This window comes from Aotus nancymaae, unplaced genomic scaffold (genome assembly GCF_030222135.1).
Source record: "Aotus nancymaae isolate 86718 unplaced genomic scaffold, 86718_ANA_hifiasm-v0.15.2.pri h1tg000016l, whole genome shotgun sequence".
NCBI lineage: Eukaryota > Metazoa > Chordata > Mammalia > Primates > Aotidae > Aotus > Aotus nancymaae.
In genome coordinates, this window is record NW_026988428.1 from 22943658 (window position 1) to 22971154 (window position 27497).

General features: G+C 33.8%; 1 protein-coding gene across 11 annotated transcripts in view; it reads right to left on the minus strand.

Annotated features, from left to right (window-relative positions):
• The window catches only part of NAV3 (neuron navigator 3), an 853828-nt gene that overhangs the window by 25661 nt on the left and 800670 nt on the right, over positions 1-27497 (minus strand). For 9 of the 11 annotated variants that reach the window (XM_064376945.1, XM_064376946.1, XM_064376947.1 and 6 more), the window contains 7 exons: positions 25922-26005; positions 15564-15675; positions 9038-9159; positions 8012-8032; positions 7159-7331; positions 4815-4968; positions 3423-3597 (listed from right to left, as the gene is read on the minus strand). In XM_064376945.1, the coding sequence (XP_064233015.1) occupies positions 3423-3597; positions 4815-4968; positions 7159-7331; positions 8012-8032; positions 9038-9159; positions 15564-15675; positions 25922-26005 (841 nt within the window). The remainder of the gene's footprint in view (positions 1-3422; positions 3598-4814; positions 4969-7158; positions 7332-8011; positions 8033-9037; positions 9160-15563; positions 15676-25921; positions 26006-27497) is intronic. The other 2 variants (XM_064376943.1, XM_064376941.1) reach the window with 1 other exon arrangement.

Below are 27497 nucleotides of genomic sequence, written 5' to 3' on the forward strand. Positions count from 1 at the left end.
CTCCACTCAAAAATAAAACTCTTCCTTAGTCATTTTAATTCTCTTGATCCTTGTCTCAGAAGTTTAGAGTGGTTTACCTTTGGCTGTTCACATCTAGACTTCCGGCAGTTCATGATCAAGTTACTTTCGTACTTGTCTTAATTACTCATAAATGTTCAAAAATATTCAAAGTACAAAAGCCTGAGATGTGTGAGCTGGATATGTTAAAGGAACAGAGAGATGTTTGGGGTAGCAGAAATGCAGAGACAAGGGGAAGGTGAGGAGTGGTATGAAATGATGTGGATGGAAATAAGTAAGGGCCAAATCACACATGGCCAAGTAGTCCATGGCAAAGGGGGTTGGCCTGATTGTTGATCCATATAATCTGCTTAAATTTGCCTGGGAGTATGTTATTCATTTCATGTCATATTTACATCTAAAAACTATGCTTACAATATGAAATTTCTCCTGACAATAGTAGGATAAATATTTACCAAAAATGAGTGAATAACTATTCTTTGCTTTTATTATGTGTCTACTTAAGGCAACATTAATGTAATAGTGAAAAGTCCAGGTCCTGGATTCATCCAAACCAGGGTTTGATTATTAGTTCTGCTGCTTACTAGTTTCATGATCTTGAACAAATTCTTATAGTCATCATCCCAAGTCTTGCTTTCCTTAGCTGTAAAATGGGGCTTAAAGAAGCACCTTCCTGGTGGAGTTATTGAGAACATAAAAGATAATGCTTTTAAAACACTTCATCCTCAGTGTATACTAAGTTTTGCTCTTCTAACCATTATTTCTGTTTGTTCTAACTCCTTCTGTTGACTGTGGGAGGGTCACATCATGACTCTGAATCTCCCCTGGGCAGAGTATATTGACAGGATAGTCACCTGATGAAACAAGTCCAGAGATTGACAGCAAGTTTAATGTGAGAGGCTTCTGTATTTTTGTTTGCTTGTTTTGTTTCTGTTTTTAACTAGAAAATAAGTTGGCCAGGCGTGGTGGCTCATGCCTGTAATCCCAGAACTTTGGGAGGCCAAGGCGGGCAGATCATGAGGTCAGAAGTTCGAAACCATCCTAGCTAACACAGTGAAACCCTGTCTTTACTGAAAACACAAAAAATTAGCCAAGTGTGGTGGTGGGCGCCTGAAATCCCAGCTACTCAGGAGGCTGAGGCAGGAGAATTGCTTGAACCTGGGAGGCAGAGGTTGCAGTGAGCCAAGATCGTGCGTGCCACTGCACTCTAGCCTCGGTGACAGAGCAAGACTTTGTCTCAAAAAAAAAAGGTCATGGTCCTCTGGCTACATTTTCAAGGAAGAATTAAAAAGGTCTGTCATTCTGACTATAATCGAGTGAAATTTTGGCCAAAAACGGAAGGCTTCTCAAACATCTGTCTTGACTGGATGCATGGAACATGCAATTAATATTTCAGGAACTGAATATCTGCCAATTATCCTCTCTCCTGCCTACTTTCTTTTTCTTAAGATTAATCATGAAACCTAGAAAGTTTCTCTGTCAAAAAGACCCAGCAAAAACACATTTTGTTTTCCAAGTGTTGAACCCACTACACGAGAGTGAAGGTAATGAAAACAATCTTAGTTGTGTGATTTAAGTTTTTTTTTTGTTTGTTTGTTTTTTTGTTTTTTTTTTTTTAGTTCAGACGTAAGTATCACTACTGAAAAATAATGAAGGAAATAAGATATATCAAAAATAACTTAGGGAATGGGTAACAAAAAAGGCATTAAAAAAATGTAAAGCTTGCCTCCTGTCCCAAAATTGCCTCAAATGCTTAATCACGGCCAAAAATGTGTTAAGCCTAATAAACATAGAAATTGTAAATTTAAACTCTTTGATTTTATATTTATCTTTATGAGTTCTATTTTTCCCAGACATTAAGTTTATATATATATGTGTCTATTTTTTCTAAACCACCTTCAGTATTAAAACTTGCCTCCTTCAAACTTTGTCATATTTTCATAAAATAAAACAGAATTATATTTAAAAAGGCAGTACAATCCTGCCATTAGTTTGACTGGTGACCGGTAAGATACCGGCCCTTGTCTTTCCCTAGGAGCCAAGCCTGGGGATCCAGAAACGCATTGGTTACCATGAGATGTAGACCTTACTTCACTTCTCTGTCAGGTTCATCAGCAACAAGCCAACATAGAGGATGTTGTCCAGAACTGTCAGATTGTATACATTTAAACATTTGTGCTCTTTCCTTTGTAGACTATTTTCTTAAGTGTGGATAACAAAACATGATGTACAATTTACACACTCAGATTATCGTCTACTTCCATAGTCTTATTTTACTTAATGATCTCTAAGTTCATTTAATTCCAAAATCTCTTGTTTTTTTACTTGGCTTCTGATACTAGTTTTACTTGATGTTTATTCTCAGAATTTATTTTCTTCCTCTAATCCCCACCAGAATTTTATAAAAGTTGTTTTCTTAAATTATAGGGAGTGCCCACTTGCCTTTTACATATAATATGAAGGCCATAATATTATATTATGAAGAGCAGCCACAGTATCAGAATTTTTAAAATTCTGACTTTTTAGAAGAGATGTGATTCATTGGAATTGTATCAATATCAACATGCCATGTCATTTCCCTTCTCCTTCTGTATTTTAATGTTTTAAGGCAAGCAGTGTATTGTCTCCATTCTATAATGGAATCTAACGTTGGCTACAAACATACATATTATTGGTTTCCAAGCGTCATCTGGTGGCCGTGCTTTACAACTACCACAGAGCCTCATGTAAATATTCCCTAGGCTAAATTCTCTATCCTTGAAATGATTCTCTTGAATGAACTGTTCCACAGAAACAGTTAAACTTTATGACTGGATGGTTCATCAGATATTAAGATGACATTACGTCATATGATTCTATTTGCAATTGAATAAAAACTGTACCCTTGATGGAAATAACAGAATCCAGTATATTCTTTTTGTTTGCTGAAAATTTAAGATAGCTGCAGACTGGGTGACAGAGTAGCATTATGTTCTCTCTAGGCAGGCTGATGCAGGGTCTTCTAGTCAAATTTAGAAAATAAAGCTCGCTACACTTATAAATCGGTTTTTGCACACTTAAAACAGAATAAAATTACATGGGGTTATTATTATTATATCCATAAGTACTAAGTATCATCACTGAGAGAGTATTATTTCTTCATCATCATAATCATGGAGAAAGTACTTCCTAAGCAAAAGTGATTTCTTAAAAATATTATGAAGACATTATCTCTAAGATTGATTTTTGGACACAGAATATGCTCTTATAATTATAACTAAGTAGAATAGATTTATAAGATCAAAATAGGACTATTTCTCGAGTGCAGCATTTTTAGGAATATGTAAAGCTCTCCAAATTCCAGGCTTCCCACCCGTTAACTCATGGACATGCTGTGATTCAGGCAAGCATTTGCACTAAGTCACCTGAGGTAACAGTCTCTGTGATGTTCAAATTGTTTAGAGAAAGTCCTAACGACTGCCTGGAAGATGAAGAGGAGGTGCTGCTTGAGGATTCTGACGGTGGCCGAGCAGGCTTAGCTGTGTTGCCAGTTTCTGCCTTCAACCGGTCATTTTCAGCCTTCAGTATTTCAATTTCATTCTGTCGTGAAGATGGAAAACATGAAAAAAATTCAGTCGGTTTGAGTGAGAAAACAGCACCAAGTCTTTTACCAGAATTAATTAGCTTGTTTGTTAAATAAAGCAGGTGGTAATACGTTAAACAAACAAATATAAGATATGAAATAAGGTTTCCTTCCAAAGAAGGAAATTTAATCTTTTTCTCTGTCTCTCACCCATTATGTATTCCCGAATTCACAAATATAGATAAATTAACCATTCAACATTTTTATCATTATTTTTTGACTAAATCATGTGTTTGAGAATTTTTCCAGGACTTGGTCTCATTTGAATTAAGAAAAATATGATGGAATCATTTATAACATTTCTCATTTTAAAAGTGATGTTAAAATCTTATAGGCATATAATGCCATGTGTAATATTACTATGAATTTGTGGACAGTTGAAAAAAAGAGCAAAACAAAAATAATGTAAATAAGGTAATTTAAAATTACTCCAGAATCTTATCTAACATCTGAAACAGTTTTTGTTTCTTCCAAAAGGGACCCTAAGGTCATAAAAAAACAATAAAATCCTTTAGATGAATATATACGGTAGCAGATGAATCTGCTCAGCAATGAACTTTTCTTATGTCAGTCATCTGTGGTACCAAGTGATTACTGGTTTACAATAATAAAATGAAAACTATGCCTGAGCACAGACTGGTTCTGAATTTAGCCTTTAGATGTTTTTTAAAAAATACAAAAGCTTCGCTTTTACAGATGGCATTCTAAATCACTTTTACTTCCATATTCAGAAAGCCTGTGTTGAATTTCTACAGTTTCCTCATTACTTTTGTATTTCTGTAGAAAACTTGTGAAAGTATTTGAAAATCAGATTTCAAAAGGACAGGCAAAAGCCAAAATAAAAGTAAATGATGGAAAAGTGAAGAAGCAAGAATTATAGTAGCCTCTCTAAAAACTTAGCTCTCAACCTGAATCCAGTCACTAGTACAAGTATCCTGAGTGGTTCTTGAATACAACCTGCCAGTTTGCACTCCTACTTCCAAACTTGGATTTGACAAAATTCTCAATTCAGTACTAAGAAATGAGTTGCAAAGACTGAATAAACAGAATACATTTCTAAGGTGGGTTTTCAAGTGGAATTTGTTCTGTGTTAACCAAGAGAACAGAATAAGCAGCATTTTCGTTGATGTTGTTGTTTCTCCATTTTATTCCCTGAAAGTGCTTCAGCACCAACCTGCATCCGGTTCATGGCTTCCCGGATCTGATCAAGATGATGAGCAGAGCTGAGAGCCTCCAGCCGAATATCCGTTAATTTTAATTCCTTTTCTCTGAGCTCACTCTTCAGCTGCAGAATTATCTCTGCCTCAGCTTCTGTGCATTCACAGATCCTGAAGAAGGAAACAAACAAAATGAGTGGTCTGGGGAAGCCAGAGGATTAAGAAAAGCACTGCCTCTTTTAAAGGCTGAACTGCAATATTATCCAGCAGGTACAGATATGATGTGCTGCTGGCAAAACCTAGAGAAAAGGAGAGTTTTACAAACAGTGATGCACTCACAGGCTCAAAACGGAAATATCGTTTTCTTTAAATAATTTTTTTTTCTATTTTTTGAAGTTTAAAAACAGTCTACTATTACTGAGTATAAAGTGATCCTAAAAATTATTTTATTGGTGATATTTATAGGCAGAAAACTCATAGATTACTACATTTCATTCCAACATTTTCAAGGGACTTAAACCTCTATTTGCAATATGTGACTCTTCTTTTATAAAAGCAGTTATTGCATTATTAAAATGTTCATTTCTTCTTTTGTAAAATTGTGCAAAAAATAACTTTGCCACAATACTGTCTTTAAGTTACCATAAAAATCCAGTATAAACACTGTAAAAAATAAATTAGAGAGATTAATTTTGGACATTTAAATAATAGGTGAGTTACATAACCTTCCTATTAGGCTCAGCTGATTAAGGAGATCACAGCTAAATCACAGGTTTCAATGCTACTAGCAGGTTAGCTGAGGCCTGTTTGAAGGATACACATTGTATCCTTGTGCTGTTTTATTGTTTTGTGGACAGCTTTCCTGTGTGCAGGACATCTGTCAAAATATTGTTTTATATTAGCTAACATCTTTTTCATTTAAAATTGGAGGACAAGTTTACTGGTTGCAAAATGACAGTGACATATTCTTCCTTTCTACATAAATGATGCAATTATGTAGGCAAAGCACAATGGCCCTGTGCTATATGAGTTCTGTGCTAGTTGTTGTCATGAGCATACAAGGAAATTAGTTTTAAATAGTAAATAAAACAAAGAGAATTATCTCATCATAACACTTTTCCACATTCAAAATGTGTTCATTCTTGTATAGAAGCCCCCCCTTATCCACAATTTTAGTTTCTGTGGTTTTAGTTATCTATAGTCAAACATGGTCCAAAAATATTACAGTGTTTTGGGCTAGTTACAGTGGCTCACACCTGTAATGCCAGCACTTTGGGAAGTCAAGGCGGGTGAATCACTTGAGGTCAGGAGTTTGAGACCAGCTTGGACAACATGGTGAAACCCCGTCTACTAAAAATACAAAAAATTAGCTGGGCGTGGTGGTGCACACCTGTAATCCCAGCTACTCAGAAGGCTAAGGCAGGAAAATCGCTTGAACCCAGGAGGCTGAGTTTGCAGAGTGATCCTAGATCCTGCCATTGCACTCCAGCTTGGTTGACTGAGATTTCGTCTCAAACGACAACAACAACAATAACAAAAATTACAGCGTTTTGAGGAAGAGAGAGACCACAGTCATATAACTATTATCACAAAATATTATTATAATGTTCTGTTTTATTATTGCTCTTAATCACTTATTGTGCCTAATTTTAAAATTAAATTTGATCATATATAGGTATGTGTATACAGAAAATAAAAACATAGTATACATAGGGCTTGGTGCTATCTATGGTTTCAGGCATCCACTGGGGGCCTTGGAAAATATCCCTGATGAATAAGGGGAGGCTACTGTACTACCAGAAAGTGGGTACCATAAAAATGCTATGTTAGATTACCTAACAGGATCAAAGAAAACTGGACAGCAGATCAATTTTAGGAAACCAAATTTTAGTTGAAAATACAGAAAGAGAAGGCATTTATTGTTGAAATGCATGTGAGTGATTTTAGAAAAAGCAAAAGCAAACACTACTTAGGTTAGAACCTGGATCTTTGCAGTTTTCATGCATCACACTCCACTTTACCGAGATCTATGCTTGTAGATCACAGGGCCATTTTGTCGTTTCTTTGGTGGCCAGACAAGGGGTGACCTGTATGTACATACAGTTAGACAGATACATGGACAAATGCCCATGGAAAGAAGTGAGAATTATGATTTAGAAAAATGAAGAATGAGATCAAGAAACACTTGAATTCTAACATATGAAAATGAAACAGAAAAATGAAAAGAGAAACTAATGCTGCCCATCATTCTCAGAAAAATCTGAAAATAACTGGCACAGATATGATTGGAGCTTAAATATGGCCTTGATCTAAAATTGTTTTTTAAAAATATTTCTGCATTTTGCAGAAGGAGTGACTTACGCTGAGGCAGATTGTGAGGGCTTCATGGATGCTGAGCCACAGTCACCAGCGTTATGGGGCAATTTGGGGGATGCTGGAAGGGATGAATCAGTAAGCTCTTCAATGTCGGAATGTGATGAAGGAGGCTTGGTGGACTTTTTCTTCCCAAAGGCTTGTTTGAAAGAACTTCTCAGCTGAAAGAAGGACAGAAATTACCCTTCTTGTCTATTTGCACTTGGCAAGCTTTTGCTTTGGGGCGTTAGTTTGCAGATGCCATCCTAGCCACTGCCTGGGGTCAGTATGTATAAGCAGAGTATTAACAGTTGCAGCACGGTATCTCTAAAAAAAAAATGATACCGTGTTTTGTGTGTTCATTTTATTCTTGTATTAATCCAGCGCAGCGCAAACATGGAAGGCTTTTAAATAGTGCAAGGTCAAGGGCATGGCTGTCAGAGCACTCATTTAAAACTAAGTACCTTGAAGGGATCTCCATTCCCAATGCTTCTCTCTTCAAGGCAATTTGTTTTAAATGGCCACTTTAGCGCTACAATCAAGTCATGTCCTGCTGACAGTACAAACTTAAAAAGCAAAATGAAATCAAATTCACCTAACACTTCATTAATTGTGATTTTCTATTCAAATTTTCCAATCCCAGACTACTCAAAACCAGAATTGGTATCCCCTACAGCTCTATTCAGAAAGTGGTTTTACATCTCTTTAAAATTTGAGATTAAAATGAAAAGACATAAAGAAAAGACATACAAGGTAATCTGTTTTAAAAGCTATAAAAGCCTACTGCCAAAATGAATAGCATTCATGCCAAGGTAGGGTTTTTGTATAGATGCATGCCAAATTGTCCACGGTTTATATTCACCTCACTTCCTCTAGAGTTCACCTTGCAGAAACATGAAAGAGTGTGGAATTACAAATCAAGGGAATGAAGGCTGATCAGTATTTTAAAATATTACCTGTATAAACATTTTTAAAACAAAAAGATATTTCTTCCATTATTTGTAGAAAGCACTCCAGTAAAATCCTCTGATAATTACGTTTGAATTGCATCAAGAGTTGTATTTTCTTAAAATCTACCTTTGTCTTTTGGTGTTAAAAGAAATCCTTGACTCCACTGTTTTTAATTTTTGTTGCAGTAATAGTATCTTCCCCTCGGCTACTTAGCTATTGATCAACATCATAAATTATATCTCTAGCAAACTTAAGATACAGTTCTATTAAAGTACATTTCTATATTTCTGCTATATTCTCTTGTTTTAAAAAATCAAGCAGACATTAATGTGGTTGATTTCTTTTAGGGTGAAACTATTCACACTGTAAGCCCTGTTGATTCTAAGGGCGGAAGGAGAGCTTTCGCGGTTTCTTCTTTCCCTTTATTGATTTCCGTTCTTCTCCTTTTCCTCCAACACCACTATCACCATTATCATCACCATAATCATCATCATTTTTTCACTTTTCCTTCATTGCTATCCCCAAAATATACCCCTATTTTAAGCCATTTATTCACAGATGTTATCTTATTTTTCTTTAGTTTCTATAGTTATACTATAGATAAATAAGATACCATCTGTGAATAAATTGTATCCACAAATAAATACAATTGGTATTAACTATCTTTTTATAGGTAAGGAAATTCAGGCCCCTCAAAAGGTGAGTTAAACTGACCTAGATCCAGTGGCGATTCAAACCCAAGTTTAGTCTCGGTATTAAAATACATGCTTTTCAGTGCATGCCACTCTAATTTTGGTGATGAATGCAGCATTTGAGGTGTCAGTAGCTTGAGTAGGACACTTTGTAAACTGCTGCAGATCACTAAAGCCCCAAAGAAAAAGGCCTAACTTATTATGCATTAATAAGCTTCTGAATTAGGTGAAGGATGGTGGCTTACCCAGTTTTTCTTTTTCTTTTTCTTGGAGTCGGCATCATTACCACTGCCAATACTGGAATGGCTCGTGGCACTGTTGATACTAGAAACACTTTCAGAAGAATGCTGTCTTCGGATGCGGAGATCTAGCAACAGATAGAGAGTATCACATTGGCTCATGAAGAGTCTCAATCTGAACAAATAAGTCTTTTAGGTCTTTTGAGAGGACATTCACTGATAAAGGTCAACAAGGCTTTGTACAGATAATTTCAATGCAGTTTTGGTTTTAGAAGTTTAATAAAGTACAACCATTTTTTTTAATTAACTGAGTTATCTACATTAAGATTTAATGGGAATCTCATATACGTCTGTAGCCCTTGCAGTTTAATGAGTTCTGAGTTTTGTCTAAAATTAAATGCTATGCTAGTGATTTCTACTGAATACCTGGATCAAACAGCTCTTCCAAAATGATTTGTTCTGAATGATTAATTTCCAGGAGTAAATGGAAACTCATAATAGAATGAGAATTAATTGTGCCTTTTTAATATTTGTGCTTCAGATACAGTTACTAGAGCCAAATGTATTAACTTTCCATTTCATAGAATCATACCATATTAGAGCCAAAACAAACCCTGGAAGTCATGTAAGCACATAATCTCACAGATGAGGAAACTGAAGTGCAAAGAAGTTAAGTAACTTGGCCAGTCAAACAGCCATGAAAGACAGATCCTCCAAAGAAAGCCTAGGTAGAATGAGTTTGTGAATTCAACAGAGGACATATTTAAGACAGTGCAATTCTTCCAATGTACCCATACTCCCTGCCCATGACTTATTATAGAATAGTAATAGTAATAATAAAACTAGATTTTACAATATGTTAGATATGCCTCCAGAGTATCTAACTTTATTCTTAAAGCAAACCACTGAAATGAGTTTAATTACTAAATGTAACTTGCACATAGTCACATAGATGAAAAATAGTGGAGCTAGGCTCAGCCCTAGACTGATTCCAATATCCACTGTGTTAACTACCATGTATGCAGCACATGGTATGGCCTTGCTATACTCTAAAAGCAAGCAGTGTTTCTTTAGTTAAGATATTTTGAAGATAATAGCATTTGCTTTTTAATCATATTTAAAGGTATCTACTTCTTTAATACAAGCAACTTGTGAGATTTATTTATAGTTATTAAAAGCAAAACAAACTGAAATTTTTCCTACCTATAATGCACTAGTTTTAAATATTAGTAAGACACTAAGAAAATTTACAGAATTGTACTTAAGGTCACATTTGCCTTTAGTCCATTTCCATTAATATATTTATTGGCATCAAGGCATATTAGTCAAGCCAAAAAAAATCTCAGTGAAAGTTGTAAGATGTCAAAATTTACTATAAGGCAGACTATAAATTTACTATAAAGTTTCCATAAAACTAATACCATAAAATGAAGCCTTTTCAACTGACTGATGTACTGAATAGTAAAAATGATTACGGCAACAAAACTATAATTGGTTGCTTTCAAAACATATAATAAATGAGTATGTACATATCAATAGACATGCAATATATGTATATACATATACATACATATGTATGTATGTATATATCTATCCTCACCTTCATTTACATATATATCAGTAGGATCCTTAATTTTTCTACTAAGGAAATCATGCTGAAAAATTTTATAGGAAGAAAACACATAGAGCTTTTTGTTTTTTAGAATGCCTAGAGATCGCCCCTTAAAATTATTTTAAAAAGTAATGACGAGAACATTAACTGGTTTTGCATGCCAAAATATTACCAACACCTAAACCTAAATCAAGGTATTCATTTAGGAGGTTTTAATTCAACAATAAAGGAACCTGGTATCCTTTAATCAACTATTATGGAAGTCACATAAATAGACAATAGAAGAATATGTGTATTTCTTCGTGTTTTAAATTTTTGCTGTGATTGGCCATTAGCTTTTTGAAAAAGATGTAGCATTTGATAGCCCATTCCTAATAACTGATTTTCACAAATAGGAAAGCACAAAGTATTAAAGTATTTCAGAATTTTTATTATATCCAGAATTAATAAATTGTGTTTGACTTCTTTAATACTAAATTTTTAAAAAGATAGGTAAATTATTATAATCATAGGTCAAAAGCAGTCCTTGGAGGTATCACTTACTTTCAAGTATGACTGCATTCACCAATAAAGATTGGCAAAGCCATAATTTTAATAATATTTTTGAAATGAAGGAAATGTATTTTACCGTTCCCTAACAATTCCTTTTAGTGCTTGTAAATATTTAATTTGGTACATGGGGCATCATAAAGTTCAGTAAGCAACGGCTAACCACATGAATATCAGCCATCCGAATGAATGGAGAAACCTGTTTTTAAAGTGAAGATTTCAGGTATGTGTTTGTTCACTCATCACTTTCCACCTCCTGTCCTCTGTGTCACCACGGCCCCAGTTCAAGCTACCAATATAACCCTTACAGCAAGTATAGCTATGAACTTACTCATCTTCAAACCATTCTATAAACAATCGCTAGAAAAATCTTTTTTAAAAGGAAAACTTCATCAACACTCCCCCACTTAAGACCTTTCAATAACTTCTCACTCTAAAAAGAATAGATTAAAAAATCCAACTTCTAAATATGGCCTACAATCCCTTAGTAATCTTGTCAGTTCATAACTCATCCACTGTGTTCTTATTAAACAGTTGCTTAACATCTTCCTTATGTTAGTTCCATAAAGGTACTAATTTATTTTCTGCCTCAAAGTTCTTTTGAAATGCTCCTCCCTCAGTACTTATGATTGAAAATTATTCCTTGGATATTCACTTAAATATTACTACCTTGGAATAATCTTCCCTGACAATGCAACCTCCAGTAGGTTCCTTGGTACCCTCTTTCCCTATGGTACCCATTATTGTCCATCTTAGAACTTGTAACTGTTTTGGTATACGTGTTCAGGTACACCAATGATCACATATGTTCATTTACCTTCTGCTCTCCCACTAGACTAAGTTTTATGGAGACAAAGACCATATCTATTTTGTTTACCATTATATATTTCAAACCTTGTATAGCATATGGCATGTGGTATCAATCAATACATAGCTGTTAAACAAATCTAGTCTATTTTTTCATTCAATATAACTATGTTTGCCCATCATTATTTCTAAAAAATATTTAGTGCTGACAGAACTTTAATACATGTGTTATCCAACTATATTTGGTATATCTTAAGGAAAAACAATTCCATATTTACACAGAAGTAGTGACTTAAAACGCAATGTTACATTTTGAAAAATAAAAGTATAATTTTCTATTACCTTCAACTTTCAAATTTCTTATCACAATTATTATATTTGCAGTGGATTGTGAGCCCCATGAGCACAGGGTAATTTTTAAAATCTTTATATTTTAAGATCTGATAATTCCTAGTACTTAATAGCAGGTGTTTAAAGATGTTTGTATATAAAAATATTTTATTATAGACAATAATTATTTATCAGACTTTGTTAATGAATGTGATGCATTAATTTAGAGAAAATAGAAATATACATTCACAAATTGGTGTGTGATTTTGTGATACTCTGACCTGTCTATAAAACTGTTATTTCTTCCAAATATATCTTTTAAGATCATATGTTAAAAATACACATGACATAAATATTTTAAGGGTCTCTAAAAGTGAATTTCAATATGATTTCCAAATATAAATTTATATGACATACAATTACCTTAATAACTCATGAAAAGACACAGTTAGTCCAACTGACTATTTTTTCCATGTAATGTCAATGATCAATGTGATAAGAATCACACTTTGTGTTCATTAAATTTAATACTGAGTTTTAATATTACAGAAATACAACCTAACTATCCTGGATACATTCAACCCTTTACAGCCAGTTGTTTTTATTAGTTTTAAAACCTAGAAAATTATTTTTAAATATTTCTTGATCAATTTAGATATTAACTGTGATTTTTCATCTTAAGCTCCACCCCTCCCACATTTCTGAGCAAAGGAATTCCAATTTTTCAATTTCAGTAGATATATTAAGCTACCTATTGCCTAAGATAAAAGGAATCCTTTCAGAAAGTTTCACTTCAGTGACTTGTGCTGTGTTAAAGTAAGGATTAAGCCTTTTAAAATCCCTTCTGGACCTATTTACGACATGAAGATTTAGAACATAAGCTGCTTTATTATAGCTCTAAGATAAGCTTTAAATATGCAGTAATTTTCCATGCATCACGTAAATCACTCCTCCACATGGAAAGTTGCTAAGTTCCTGAGACAAATAGCCCCTGCAGAACTACTTTGTCCTTCAATTTAAGTATATCTCACTTTATATAATTGTTTTCTTAAAGTTTAAATTGAAATTCATTTAAAAAATTATATTATTCTTCTTTTAAAAATTCAAATATGCCCTTTTATGTACAAGACATCATCATGGGCACCCTGATGTCTTTGAAAAGGGTAAGAAAACAAACCCTACTATTGTCAATCAGGAAAGATATGCCTTAAATAAAAGCCCCAAAGTATAATGTAATTTTAAGAAGGGAAGTATAGCTACTTCCAGAAACATATCACAGGGAACTTCATTCTCTGTAGGGGTCAAGGAAGCATATTTTGGCTAACCGCTGCAGTGTCTCATAAAGCTTTTATGCTTTTCAAACAAGATAGAATATTCTAAATGGAATGAACACAATTTATAAAGAACTTATGAAGAATTGAAAAATATCAGGATAGCTGAAATGTAGAATAACAGAACAAGAAATAACGTCTGTATGTGCATCATCTGGCACATAATTGGTTATGAATAAATATTTATTGAATGAAGGAAGCTGGTGAAGAGAGATTATGTCATGTTGAAGAGTCTATTCCACCTTAAAGGCAATGGGATACCTCTGGATGTGTTTCTCAATGACTGTTCTGGCTTCAGTCTGAAGACCAGTGTAAAGTAGTATAAGATTAAGAAGAGGAAGGCTATTTAGGGGTTTGTGGTCATGGTTCAGAAGAGAGATGATGGATGGTGAGAGTATAATCAGAGAAAAGTGATTAGATCCAAGAGATATTTAAGGGGTGGAATCAGTAGATCTTGGTGACTTATTCAATAAGGAAGAGGAGGAATTATGAAGACTACCTAGATTTCTGGCTAAATGGAAGGGTGACAGTGCCATCTACTGAGGCAATGAGCACTGGAGGAGAAGCAGGTGTGAGACAGAAGACAAATTTAAGCTTGGAGATGTTGGATTTAAGATGTGAAACAGAAATCCAAAGATATCCACATGGAGTTCTTTCTTAGTAGCTGGATATACAGAGCCTGGTCTCGAGACCTAAATTTGACAGTTATTAGTTATTAGCACATTAATGAAAATTACAGCTAGTGTATGAGATGAGTTTCTATATAATTTTAAATAGAATCATAATGTACAGAATCATAATGCAAGAGAGCTTAGGATATCAACAATTAACAAATGGATACAAAAGAGTGAATTTACAAAAGAAATACTGAAAAATATTTCAATATTTTCAAAGGAGCAGAAGAAAAACCAAAAATGTATGATGTCATGAACATTAGAAAAACCAAATGTTTCACATAGGAAGGAATAAACATCAGCATCAAATGCTGTTTCTATGTCTGTCTCATACAATAAATATTTTCAATGTTTTACTAAATTTAGTGTCACGTAAGTTTCTACTGATCCTGGAGTGCATTGTTTTGGTGGAGTGGAAGGAAGAGAAGCTACACTCCAGTGGTCTAAAGATGGCTGATGGCTGAAGATATCGAAAGATTTCATAAAATTTTTCTCAGAAGTCTTCTGGAAATGAAAAGAGAGATAAGGCATTCATATTTTAGCACAGGATTTTTTAAGCTGGGAAAGAGTTGAGCACGTCGAATGATTTTGAAAAGTGTCAGGAAATGAGTAAATAGAACCGATGTAAAGAAAAAAATGACATGACATTAATAATGAGCATTTTCTCAGTGGTGAACCAAGAAGTAGGGACAGTGAAAATTCTAAATATTTTCATGTTTAGAATTGTTGAAGCATAGGAATAATATAAAACAGACCTACCTTTTGTCCATTGTTTTTATTTAAATTAAAGTTGTTTTAAAATTATCTATAGGAAATGTACTTTTTCATAGCCTCAATCCAGGAAAAGTTGCTCCCAATTCCCACTGCTTGTTATCTCATCATATTGACTATTTCATTTTTATATACAAATCTGGATTATTATACTTATTAATGGGTTTGTTTTGCCTGAATTAAGATATGCATGTATTAACCAACCACTCCATCTCCATCTCCACTGTATCAAATACGGAGATGTGTATATAACTATAGAAGCAAATTTCTTAATATCAGTTTAAAAATTATTTGATAATGCAAGTCCCTGTTCTAAAATTCTAGGATTCTGACCACATTAATACCAACTTATTCATTATAAAAGGCAGTGACACTGAGTAAATGCAGTTTTACTGTAATTAATAATTAAAACAGTTGCCTATTATATTGGGTGGAAATGAAAATATTTATAAATATACCTTTGGGAGGGTGGTCTGGACCATTCAGTGCTCCCTGAATAGCCGCCTGGGCAGCAGAATTCTGAGCCTTCAGCATTTCAATGGTTTCTCTTAGTTCTATAAGTTCAGACTCCTGTAAAATAAACAGAGTTTGGAAACTTCAATACCTAGAAAGAAAAACAAAATCTGCTTTTTCATAGTTGACTATCCAAAAGGTTTGATTTTATGTAGTAACAACCTCCTGGAAGATGTGGATGCTTAGTTGAACTTGCAAAGTTCTACTTAGTAACTTCTTTTTTAGCTAAAGGAGATTTTTTTTCTTAGTTATTATCTTATGAAAGTGATATGAATAGTTTTTATTCCTTTCATAGGGTGGCACCCAGAACTCACCAGTACAAAGTAAAACAGGATATCCCATCACTCATTTCAGATAACATACTTATTAACATTACCTATGATTATATTAGATGTAATATAATCAGTATTGGACTGTTGCATTGCATTGTATTTATTGTCAGCTGGAAACCTGAGTTTTCATCAAATGAATGATTTCAGATTTTGTTGAAGTATTTTGTGCCTGCAAAATTGATTCTTTGTATTTAAGTGTAAAACCTGGAACTTATCCTAAATTCCTATTAAATGTCATCTTACTAAATTCTGATGCCACATCAAGGTCATGTTTCATTCTGATAGTTTTTCATTCAATAAAACTCCTAATGTAGAGACCTAGTCTCACCAAGCCAAAGCAACAGGAATAAAGTAAATAAAAAATATATATATTATACAATTAAAAAATAATAAATTACAAAGCAGCTTATAAATCAAATTTTAATAAAGCATATATTTTCTTATTGCATTTAGAGTAATCTTAAGATATGTCCCAATAAAAATACTTGTACACATTTGACCTTTCATAGCTATTTAAGTAAATTATTTTATCAGAAATAACTCATTATGTATAAAATAAAATAACTCAAAGAAGATAGAAAGAAAGAAAACGAACTGAGTGTTGTTTCAGTATAGACCATATTGCCATTAGCAGCTCAAAGATACAAGGGGTATCTTTCTTGGTGGCAATAAAATCCTAAAAATCAGATCTTTGTCAGTCTCTTAGAGGGAGAATTCCTTGGTAATGTATTTGTCATGCATCATTTTCTCTAGCATCTTTGGCAGAAAGCCAAAGACTCAGGCTTAGGTTCTTCATTCTCTGGTAAATCATTTCTCCCAGAATATATATTTTAAAAAGATCATCAACAACAGTCTTTGCAGAAAATTGCTTCATACATGGGAATATCCTGTGACTATTCTAACCTTAGACACTTAAAGAAAACGACAGATGATGCTAATTGAAATGATATCCAAGTTTGGAATGGATACCTGCACCTCATATAACTATTTTCATTGGATCCCTGACATCTTCCTGATAGAGAAGAGTTAAATTTAAAACAACTAAACCTTCTCATGGACTTTTAGTAGCTTACAAGTTGAAGAATTTATCATAATGAAAAATCAATAGTAACCTCCTAAATTTATAGATGGGTTTTCAAATATTGACTGCAATTCATTTGCACTATATTTATTATAAAAGAAGAATATAATATTTGTGGAAAATTTCCAGTGTCATGACAAAAGTCAGACCCAATTCATAACAATGACTCGGTCTCTACAATTTGTATATTCTGTCCATCGCCAAATTAGCATTTATTCTGCTCTTACTGAAAATTTATTAAAAAAGGAATAAATGGTACATAGTTAATGGAATCATATAAATACTAATTTTACAACATAAATACTAGAATGCATATTAAATTTTAATTAAAATCAGATTTTTATTCTTAAATTTAAGATCAATTAAGCTTGTACTATGGATTAGAATCTGTTAAAACATTTGCCTGGAGCTTTAAAGGAAAAAAGTGGAAATGAGATCTCGTGACAAAAATGTCAAAAAATTAAGCTTAACTTTGAGTTAGCTGACTTATGTGTCAAAACATTCAGTTTTTCAAGAGAAATCTCTTCTCAAACCTGTTTTCAAAAAAGATAAAAAGTAGAACATTCAGGGAATGTTGCTTTTTTAGAATATCATGTTTAACATGCCATAGAAAATGATCATGTTCTAATATTAACTGTCTTTTAAAAAGCAATAGATATTAGCAAGTTAGTTGTTACTCAATGTGGCACAATAAATGTAAAAGGAAGAATAACTAGTTAAGATATATATCTTCTATATAATTTGAGAGAATCATATCTATGAAAAAATTAGTTCAACCAAATTCATACTGTTATTTCTTTAGAACTTTATCAGTATAAGCAAATACCTATAAAATATTCATAGTCTTTGATTAAAAAGATAGCCAAATTCTACATTGAGTGACATAATCTGTTCAAACCTGTACTAGTTATCTTTCATATTTGCAAAATTTCTTCCTTCTCTCTCATTTCAGTTAATGAGATCAGCTCTCACCTTGTCACTCAAGCCACACTCATCTCTTTTCTCTCATCTCTTTTCTCTGAGTCTTTTCATATAGTTTTTCCCTTTACTTTAAATATCCTTCCTCACTGTTAAAAGCCACAGTAAAATGTCTCCACACTTGTGAAAACCTGTTCTCTTGTCAGAAAGAAAATGAAGCTGTGCTTCGAGATTATTTAATGTATTTAGCTTGTCTAGTTGTTGATGAATATACTTTTTCACCTGATTTATGAGCTGCATATTAACTGGGATGATTTTGTTGAAGTGTTCCAGTCTGTGTTAAACGGATGTTTCTCCCCTTGAAAGAATAACATAAAACTTCAACTTTATTGCATACTTCTATTTATTTATTTATTTATTTTTCGCAAGAGGGTGTCTGCTGATCACCTAACAAGTGGAGTACCACTTTATTATTTATTATAACAAGGAAGTCTTATTATGACTAAATCAGTAGAATCACCTCCTTTGGATGGGAACAAAGTCAGGATTTCCTTTCTCTCTTTCCCAATAGTGTTATAGAGATGAGCATAAAAGATTTTTAAATAAAAACTTAACTGAGACATAGAAATTTTTCAATAGTTTATTTCTAGTCTTCTTTTTTCCTCTTCATAATTATGGTTGTTCACATTTATATTTTAAGCTATATGCTTCTCAGGTTTCTATAATGCATAGAAATTATAATGTGGCCTCCAGACACAACTATGAATTTTTATTTATTTTTTGTCCATAGTGGGGAGTTTGGATCAGGAATATGATTAGAATTCCAGAGGTAGCTAACTATAAAATGATTAAATATTATAAAATATTTTCATATAAATTTTTTTAGTTGAAGGGAAATTATAGAAGATACTAAAGTTTTGAGAATCCCTATCAATCATTCAGAAAAAAAAAAAAACTAAAAAAATGTATATGCCATCAACATAGGGATTTAGTCTACTCTTTCAATTCAGTCATTTCCAGTTTCTTATTCTCATTAAATACCGCAGAAAAGATTGAGACTGGGATAATTCTGCAAAAGGTTTTAGGAATAAGATAATCCGATCATATTTTGTAACTTCACACTTTTCGAAAATGACAGATATTTTAAAATCTGAGAACCAAAGTAAGATTTCACTTTCTTCCAATGAGCTATTCAAGATAATGATACCCCAACACCTGCTGACCTTGTAAAGTTCTAGTTTTCCATGAAAGTTTCTCATGTAAAGCAAGCTGAATGGAATTGATGTCTCTTTTCACAGTTTTATGCATGTCTCTGAGGCTAAATAATTTATTAAGGTCAGGCCTGAAATGTTTCAAAATAAAAGATCAAATGTTGTGTCACAATACTAGCTTGCCCTGGTGGTCTTTCCAATCCATTTTCTCAACTATACCTGATCTCTTTCCAAATTTCTCACTAATAAAGGTTTTGTTGAGAATCCCACAAGCTTGGGACAATCTCATCAACAAATCTCATTAACCAAACTTACCTTCTAGGCAAGGCTCTTTCAATTTTCCACCACATCTGTCTTTTGCGTTCTCACGTTGGCACTAGGTTAATTTTACACTTCCCAGCTCTAGTTTCCTCAAACAGGTCCTCCCTTCCTCACTCCACTTTACATTTGAGGTCTTCCGAATTGTTCTACTAAAAGAACCTGGCCATCCCTACTGCATATATTTTCACCAAATACTAGTAGTGTAAATAACTTGAAAATTACAGATTCACATTATTCTATGCCCTAAAGATTAATGGATAAACCATCTGACTCTAGTGATACATTTTCAAAAACACTTCTAGAGGGCAAATACCATAACATAACTTGGGGAGAGTTAATGTAAAAATCATATTCAACTACATTTTTAGCTGCAGCATTATCTATTTTCAAAGATTTGGCTTCTAATTTCCTCATTTGAAGGTTTTGATTTCTATTCTGTAGTCACCCCCAAAAATAGTTTCAGAGTAATAACAAACAAGCAAACACTAGGCTTTATGGTTAGCATAGGAGTCTATATCTGAGCTTCATCACTCATACAAGGGGATATTCCTCTGCCCTGCTCTGACCTTTTGACAAGAAAAAACTATCATACCTTAACATATGTTCTAATTGCCTTGCCATGACAGCTACAGGGAACTAATTTGAAAATCTTCTCAGTTTTAAATTCCTAAATATTTAGCAGTGAGTATAGCTTTAGTAAATTTGAACACAAGGAGTTGGAAGTAGTTCTGTAAAAATGTTACTTATAAAAATATAGTTTGCTGGATTTTTTTCAGTTGAGCCTTTCTCAACTGGCATTCTGTGAGAAAATTAAGCTCTGCACAATAATTTGAGTAGCGATTTCCTTGATTCTGACAAGAGTGGTACATATCTAGTACCATTCTAGATGGTGAGAAAAGAAGTTATTTCAGCAAATATAATGGATGCCTCAGGGCATCAGGTTTAATTTTTTTTTTTTCATATAATCCTGGTGAAGAAGTACTGGTAAAATGATAAGGATCTGAAATCAACATAAAATTCTTGATCAAACTGTGTCAATTTCATAGTCTACTAAGCCCTAAGTTAGGTATAGAATAATGCCTAGAGATACTTTCACTCCCCAGCAAGCATTTTTTTTTTTTTTTTTTTTTTTCTTTAGACGGAGTTTCGCTCTTGTTACCCAGGCTGGAGTGCAGTGGCACGATCTCAGCTTACCAAAACCTCCGCCTCCTGGGTTCAAGCAATTCTCCCCCAGCAAGCACCTTAACAATTCTCTTAATTTTTAGCTACTTATACATTACTAATATAGAACATGTCTTCTTTTAGTAGCTATTGGAAACACTGTTTAACTTTTGGAAAATGCTGCCAGATTGATCACTAACATTTTTTTTTTAATTTTTCTTTTTTTTGAGATGAAGTCTCACTCTGTTGCCCAGGCTGGAGTGCAGTGGTGTGATCTCAGCTCTCTGCAACCTCCACCTCCTGGTTTCAAGCAATTCTCCTGCCTCAGCCTACCCAGTAGCTGGGATTACAGGTGCCTACCACCAAGCCCAGCTAATTATGTATTTTTAGTAGAGACAGATTTCACCATGTTAGCCAGGCTGGTCTTAAACTCCTGACCTCAAGTGATCTGCCCCCCTCAGCCTCCCAAAGTGCTAGGATTACAGGTGTGAGTTACTGCACCCGACCAATCACCAACTTACTTTTATCATATCAGTCCAGTGTCAAACACCTTTAAATGGTTTCTTGTTTTCAAGGACCAAATTCCTTAGACTTCTTTCTAGCCTTAGTCTCTAGCTTAGTCTTACATTTCCCACATATTCTCTATTTTTCCCTTAATACCTTCTATAATTTTTCTCTTTCTTGCCCATCCTCATGCATGTTGTTCCTTTTTCTGTGGCATACATTTCTATATTTCCCCTGAATTAATCTTCTTTATCCTCCCAAAACCTGAGGAGTGCCCTCTGTGCCACCTCTACTCTGCAGGCAGCATGCAGATGTGAGTTTTCTTTGAGAATACACATGACATTGTACTCAGTCTAATAGCATGATAATTTTCTGCCTTCTGGGTTATTAATACATGCCTTTTCTTTCTTACCAGGCTATAAGTGTATAAAACCAGTGTTCTGGCACACAAATTTGGCAAGAGATTCAGTGTTGTTTGGCATCTGGAAATAGGAAAAGTGTTAGGAGTGAATGCCTCTCTATTTAAAGGAGTTATTTTGGTCTATAAATCAAACAAAAAGTTTGATGTAGTTTCAGGCTATTAATGCCATGTGATTGCTGAAAATCACACTGTGAAGCCCAAAGACTAGAATTAGAGTCTTAATTTAGTTTATCCATTTTTAAAGTATGTAATCAAGAACATGTAACCACCTTGGCCTTGGTTACTTAGTGTGTTAGCTTCCCACCCAGCTTCCCAATATCCTCATTCTCTGCTTTACTTTTTTCAGTAGTGGTTATCATCACTTGAAATCCTATATGTTTTATATATATATATATATAAAAAGATCATGCCACAGCACTCCAGCCTGGGTGACAGATCAAGGGTCCATCTCAAAAAAAAAAACATATATACACACATATATATATATATGTGTGAACATATATACACATATATATGTGTATATATGTATTTTTAAATATATATACACATATATGTGTGTATATACAAACATACATATATAAAAATACATGTATACATATATACACATATATAAATACAAAATAATAAAATATGTATTATGCATACATATATATTTATATATGTGTGTATATATGTATATATGTATTTATATATGTATATATGTATATATACACACACATATATATGTATATATATGTGTATATATATGGGAAAAATACATATATACACACACATATGTATATATATATGTGTGTGTGTGTGTGTGTGTGTGTGTGTGTGTGTATGTATTTTTTTGTTTTTTGAGATGGAGTCTTGCTCTGTCACCCAGGCTGGAGTGCTGTGGCACAATCTTGGCTCACTGCAACCTCTGTCTCCCAGGTTCAAGTGATTCTCCTGCCTCAACCTCCTGAATAGCTGGGAATACAGGTGCAGGCTACCATACCCAGTTAATTTTTGTTTTTAAGTAGAGACAGGGTTTCATTATGTTGGCCAGGCTGGTCTCGAACTCTTGACCTCAGGTGATTCTCCTGCCTCAGCCTCCCAAAGTGCTGGGATTACAGGCATGAGCCACCACACCTGGCCTGTTTTAATATATTTTTATTATCTTCTGTCATAACTCCATGATAAAGAGATACATATATATGAGAAATATAAACTACATGAAGAATATTATATGTATAATATACTTTTAGAGTTGTAGTAGACATCTGTATCTATAGATATAGACATATCTATCATTCTATAGCTATATTTTCTGTACTGTTTTGTCATTAGAACAGCACAAATTCAATGTAAACTTGATGAATGACTAAGTACACAAATGAGGCTTGTAACTCAGGGAAGGGAGTTTAGGAATCTCTGCTCTATATTTCACAAGCCTTTTCTCAGGATTGTTGGATCACCAGAGAGCAATATACCCTTTTATCTCAGCTCCCTGAAAAAATGTCTTTAGTGAAATATGATTAAATGTTATGCCCTTAGCTTTTAGAGAAATGTCTATTTGAACACTGATTTTGTCTTTTGTTATTCCATGACCCTAATTTAAAAACCTTGGCAATAAATTTGTCCTTGAATTTAGTGCCAAAGAGTTTGTCTTTTCAGTCTACATTATGCTCTTCTGGCCAGAAAATGAGAATAAAGCACACCAAGCAATCTCCCTTTATACCTTAGCTTCCTTGAAATTCAATTCAGTTCAGTGCCTTGCAGTAGTAATTATCTAGGCTGAGGTACATTGTTATATACATTACTCTACTGGCTTTCATTAGATTCTGTCCTTGAATTATACCATTTCATACTGCAAATAATTTCACGGGCTTTTAAAAATCACTTTGAGAATAAGCACATTAAAATCTCAAATTAATAAACTAGTTAACCAAGACTATTGTGTGTATACAGTTTGCAATTCAAAAAGAAGTGATTTTATTTTCAGTTAAAAAAATGGTAAGGGCAATATGAGACATTCTGATATCTTCTGAGAAAATTTTAAAGGTTGGCAATGTTATTTTAAGTATAATGTAGGCACATTATAAAATCTCTCATGTTACAGAAAAGTTTTTAAGTATTCAGGGATTAATCATAGACATTAAATTAACTTCTGCATTTTTTTTCAGTTTCTATGAGAAAATTTACTTACAAATATAATAGAATTCAAGAGAATATTGGGTGGAGGACAAAATTTCTATTAATTTTGACTTCTTAAAGATATCGAGACTTAAATTCTAACACTCATTTCCAGCAATATGCTTGGTATATGCCCAGTGAGGAATTTGGTGTTATCTTATAATTTTCAAGGGAAAATGAAAATTGTAAAAGAAGGTAATATTTTTTGACAGGCCCTAGCATGTGACATGATCAGAGTATCTTACTCCTCATGGTGATCCTACAAGGTAGTTATTGTCGTCCCCACTTTTAAAAAGGTGAATTTGAGATTCAAGAAAGGTAAGATAAACTTGCTCAAGATCACCCAGCTTTTAACGGACATAGCCAGAATTCTCATTCAAGAATAATGGACCCCAGTGTTTTCATTGTTTCCCATTAGCTGCTCTAAAAAGCCTTGTAATTCTATTTTCTGGATTCTTATGTTACATAGTGAAGTGACAAGCTGTAGCAAAAATAAAAATAAAAAGAGAGAGAGGAGAAAAGAAAGAAGGAAGGGTGGAAGGGAGGAGAAAGGAAGGGTTGAAAAGAGGCAGGAAGGAAGGAAAGGAAAGGAAAAAGGAAGAAAGAAAAAGGAAGGAAGGAAGAAAGGAAAATTTATGACTCAAAAGGAGTTTCGCTGCCCTAGAACAGATTTTACAGGAATGGATAGTGCTCTCTCTCACAGGCAGGTATATGAAGAATATGAGAATACAATGTGCTAGTAACACTAGGCAATTATAAGAATATTAGGTTTTCTCATTTGATTTCATCGAACTTTTCATTCAGTGTTTTAAAACTAAACTTTTATAAACTGACAACATTTAGATACATACTAGTTTTGTAAAGCTAATCACATACGTTACAGAATCTGAAGACAAAACTGAAGCCATTCCTATAGATAGAGGAATACATTCCTGAAAATACCCAAACATTTTATATAATGGGTCTCTTTGAGAATTAGATGAGAACTCTGGACACCTGATCATTTATACACATTTACAGTTTTTACACACACACACACACACACACACACACACTCCATACAATTCCAGAGGCTTCATCTATCTCTGACACCCATCCAAAGAAGTTAAGGCCGCTGGACTAACAGCAGAGAAGTAAGCTAACTGGTCATCACAGGAAAGGTGACCAGGCTTTCCACACAGTATGGACCTTTTTAATGCATTTGTCTTTGTGAACTACATTTCCCATTCCTTTCTTTTTGGTATTCCTTTTCTCATACCATAAAATCTTTTAAGTTCATTTTAAACATTTTGATATAACAAATCACTTTTCTTCAATGGCAACATCCCTAGATGGAAACAAGTTCTTGTGACTTCAAAATTACACAGGATTGGCCTCTGTTTCACAGATGGTGTAACCTGAAGTCCCTTACTTGGTAGAGTCCTAACATCTGTCCCAGACATCCTTTCTGTGTGTCTTAGCCTACAGCCATGCTCTATAGCTGGATTTAGTGACCACATATTTGTGAAGGTTCTTATCAAAGAAGAATTCTTGTCAACTGCATAACAATTTGCTCTCAGAATATTCCCTTACGTGACTGTTTTTCTTTCTTAACATTCAGTATTCTTTTACTAGTTCCATCCAGAAGTAAATTAATAGACTGCCTAGAAAGAATTTTGTGTATATTTGTGTGTTCTAATATGAAGTAAAATAATTACATCTTTAAATTAAAATCTGAAAAGAAATGTATTATCATTGTTTTAATTTAGTACAGAATGAAATCTTATTATTTATTATTATTTATTTATTTTGTCACCCAGGCTGGAGTGCAGTGGTGTGATCTTGTCTCACTGCAACCTCCGCATCCTGGGTTCAAGCAATTCTCCTGCCTCAGCCTCCTGAGTAATGATTCTCCTGCCTCAGCCTCCTGAGTAGCTGGGATTACATGCACCTGCCACCACACCCAGCACTTTTTTTTTTTTTTTTTTTTTTGTATTTTTAGTAGAGATGGAATTTTACCATGTTGGCTAGGCTGGTCTTGAACTCCTGGCCTTCAGTGATTCACCCACCTTGGTCTCCCAATTTGCTAGGATTATAGGCATGAGCCCCTACACCCAGCCTGGAATATTATTTTTAAAGAGCTTCAGGTATTATTTAAGAATTCTATGCAATTTGCTATCTTCTTTCAGTCTCCAGTGGCAAATTCTGAACATACCTTTTGTTCCGCTGTCATGGTTAGACTTTGCAATCGGCCAGTCATATTCCCTAAACTCTTTTCAAAAGCTGCTACAAGGTGAGCCTGTGAACAAAATGGAAGAAACATGGTTTAAATATCAGAATCTTATGTGGATGATGAAAAGCCTTCATTTTACAAAATGCTTAATTTCATGTGTTCCAACTCTTTAAATACTATGACCATCACAGTTAGCTCTGACTGGTGACTTCTCTAACACACGTTTTCATTTATCTTTTCTAAATTGTGTCTTCTTAAAATCAGTGTTTCAGTCTCTTGACATTTAATGTGAGTTTAACTTCTGAAAGAAGATGGTATTTTGCAAGTAATAACTCCTTCTGATTTGCACGTCATGTAGAGATTTGACCCTCAAAATGCCAAATATAAAGTTCTGATCTGCCAAGTTTTTTAGATTTAAAGCCCAAGAAGAGGTCACTGAAATAGTCAATGGACAAGTGTTCCTCATTTTTAGACTTTCATGATGACCTTTGAAGATATTGTTAGCTCATCTATTGTAATGATACGCTCCTTCAAGTGTCAGACATCTGCTGACAGCTATAACATTATCTTTCCTCTTTTTCTACTTACAAAGAATTGAATAGAAAAAGAGTTGTCTTTACCTTCCAAACTCTTTTCAATAAAAGGGCTCTTTTTTTATTCATTTCAGATTCCCTTCAATGATGGAAATACAGATAAGCCAGTTAGAAATAATATTCCATCATATTTTATTTTACGGTAAGCTTTGTGGCTTTCGGGTTTTATTTTAAAATTCAGAGAATTATACATATTGTAGTACATAACTATAACTCTTATGATTAAGAAGTATTTGACAATCTTATTAAAGCTCAAAAATAGGCCAACTTCCATTTGCACGCCCTTATGCAACAGCTTGAACTCAAAATATTAAGATGAAGTGGTACTTCAATCTCTCACCATGGCTTGAGGTAGAACTAGAGGTACATTATCTCAAACTGATAAAATTGTATTGTGCCCCAAAAGGGCATAAGGATTTAATATTTTACAACCTAAGTCTGTAATAAACTATAACTATATATAGGGCAAATTTGGCAACCCTTGGCCAAAAATTGATTTCTTTTTGAAACACATGGATAAGATGACTTAAATAAAACGTATCTCCATGGACATATAGCAGAGCTGAAATGCTGAGGCACCTACTACCAAATGGATCACAAAAATTCAAAGAATTAAGGCTCATTACTTAATAATGGAAATATATCCTATTATTGGTAACAGTTAGAATGTACACCTTCCTTCCATTAGCATTATAATAGAAAGGTGCCTGTTTCTAGCTCTGAAATCATCCTGGGATGTCTTTATCTGACACTGCAAGACGGAGAAAAACAATTTGTAGAGAATATAGCTACTAAACTTCAATCTATCAGAACAACTCTTTATTCTCTTTTTCTACTCCTTCCCTTTTCCTTCATTGTCTCCTCCCCCTCCTCTCTCTCTCTCTCACACACACACACACACACACACACTCCGCATACCTTTACCCATGAGAATTACACACCAAAATTTGTTAGCAAATTTAATT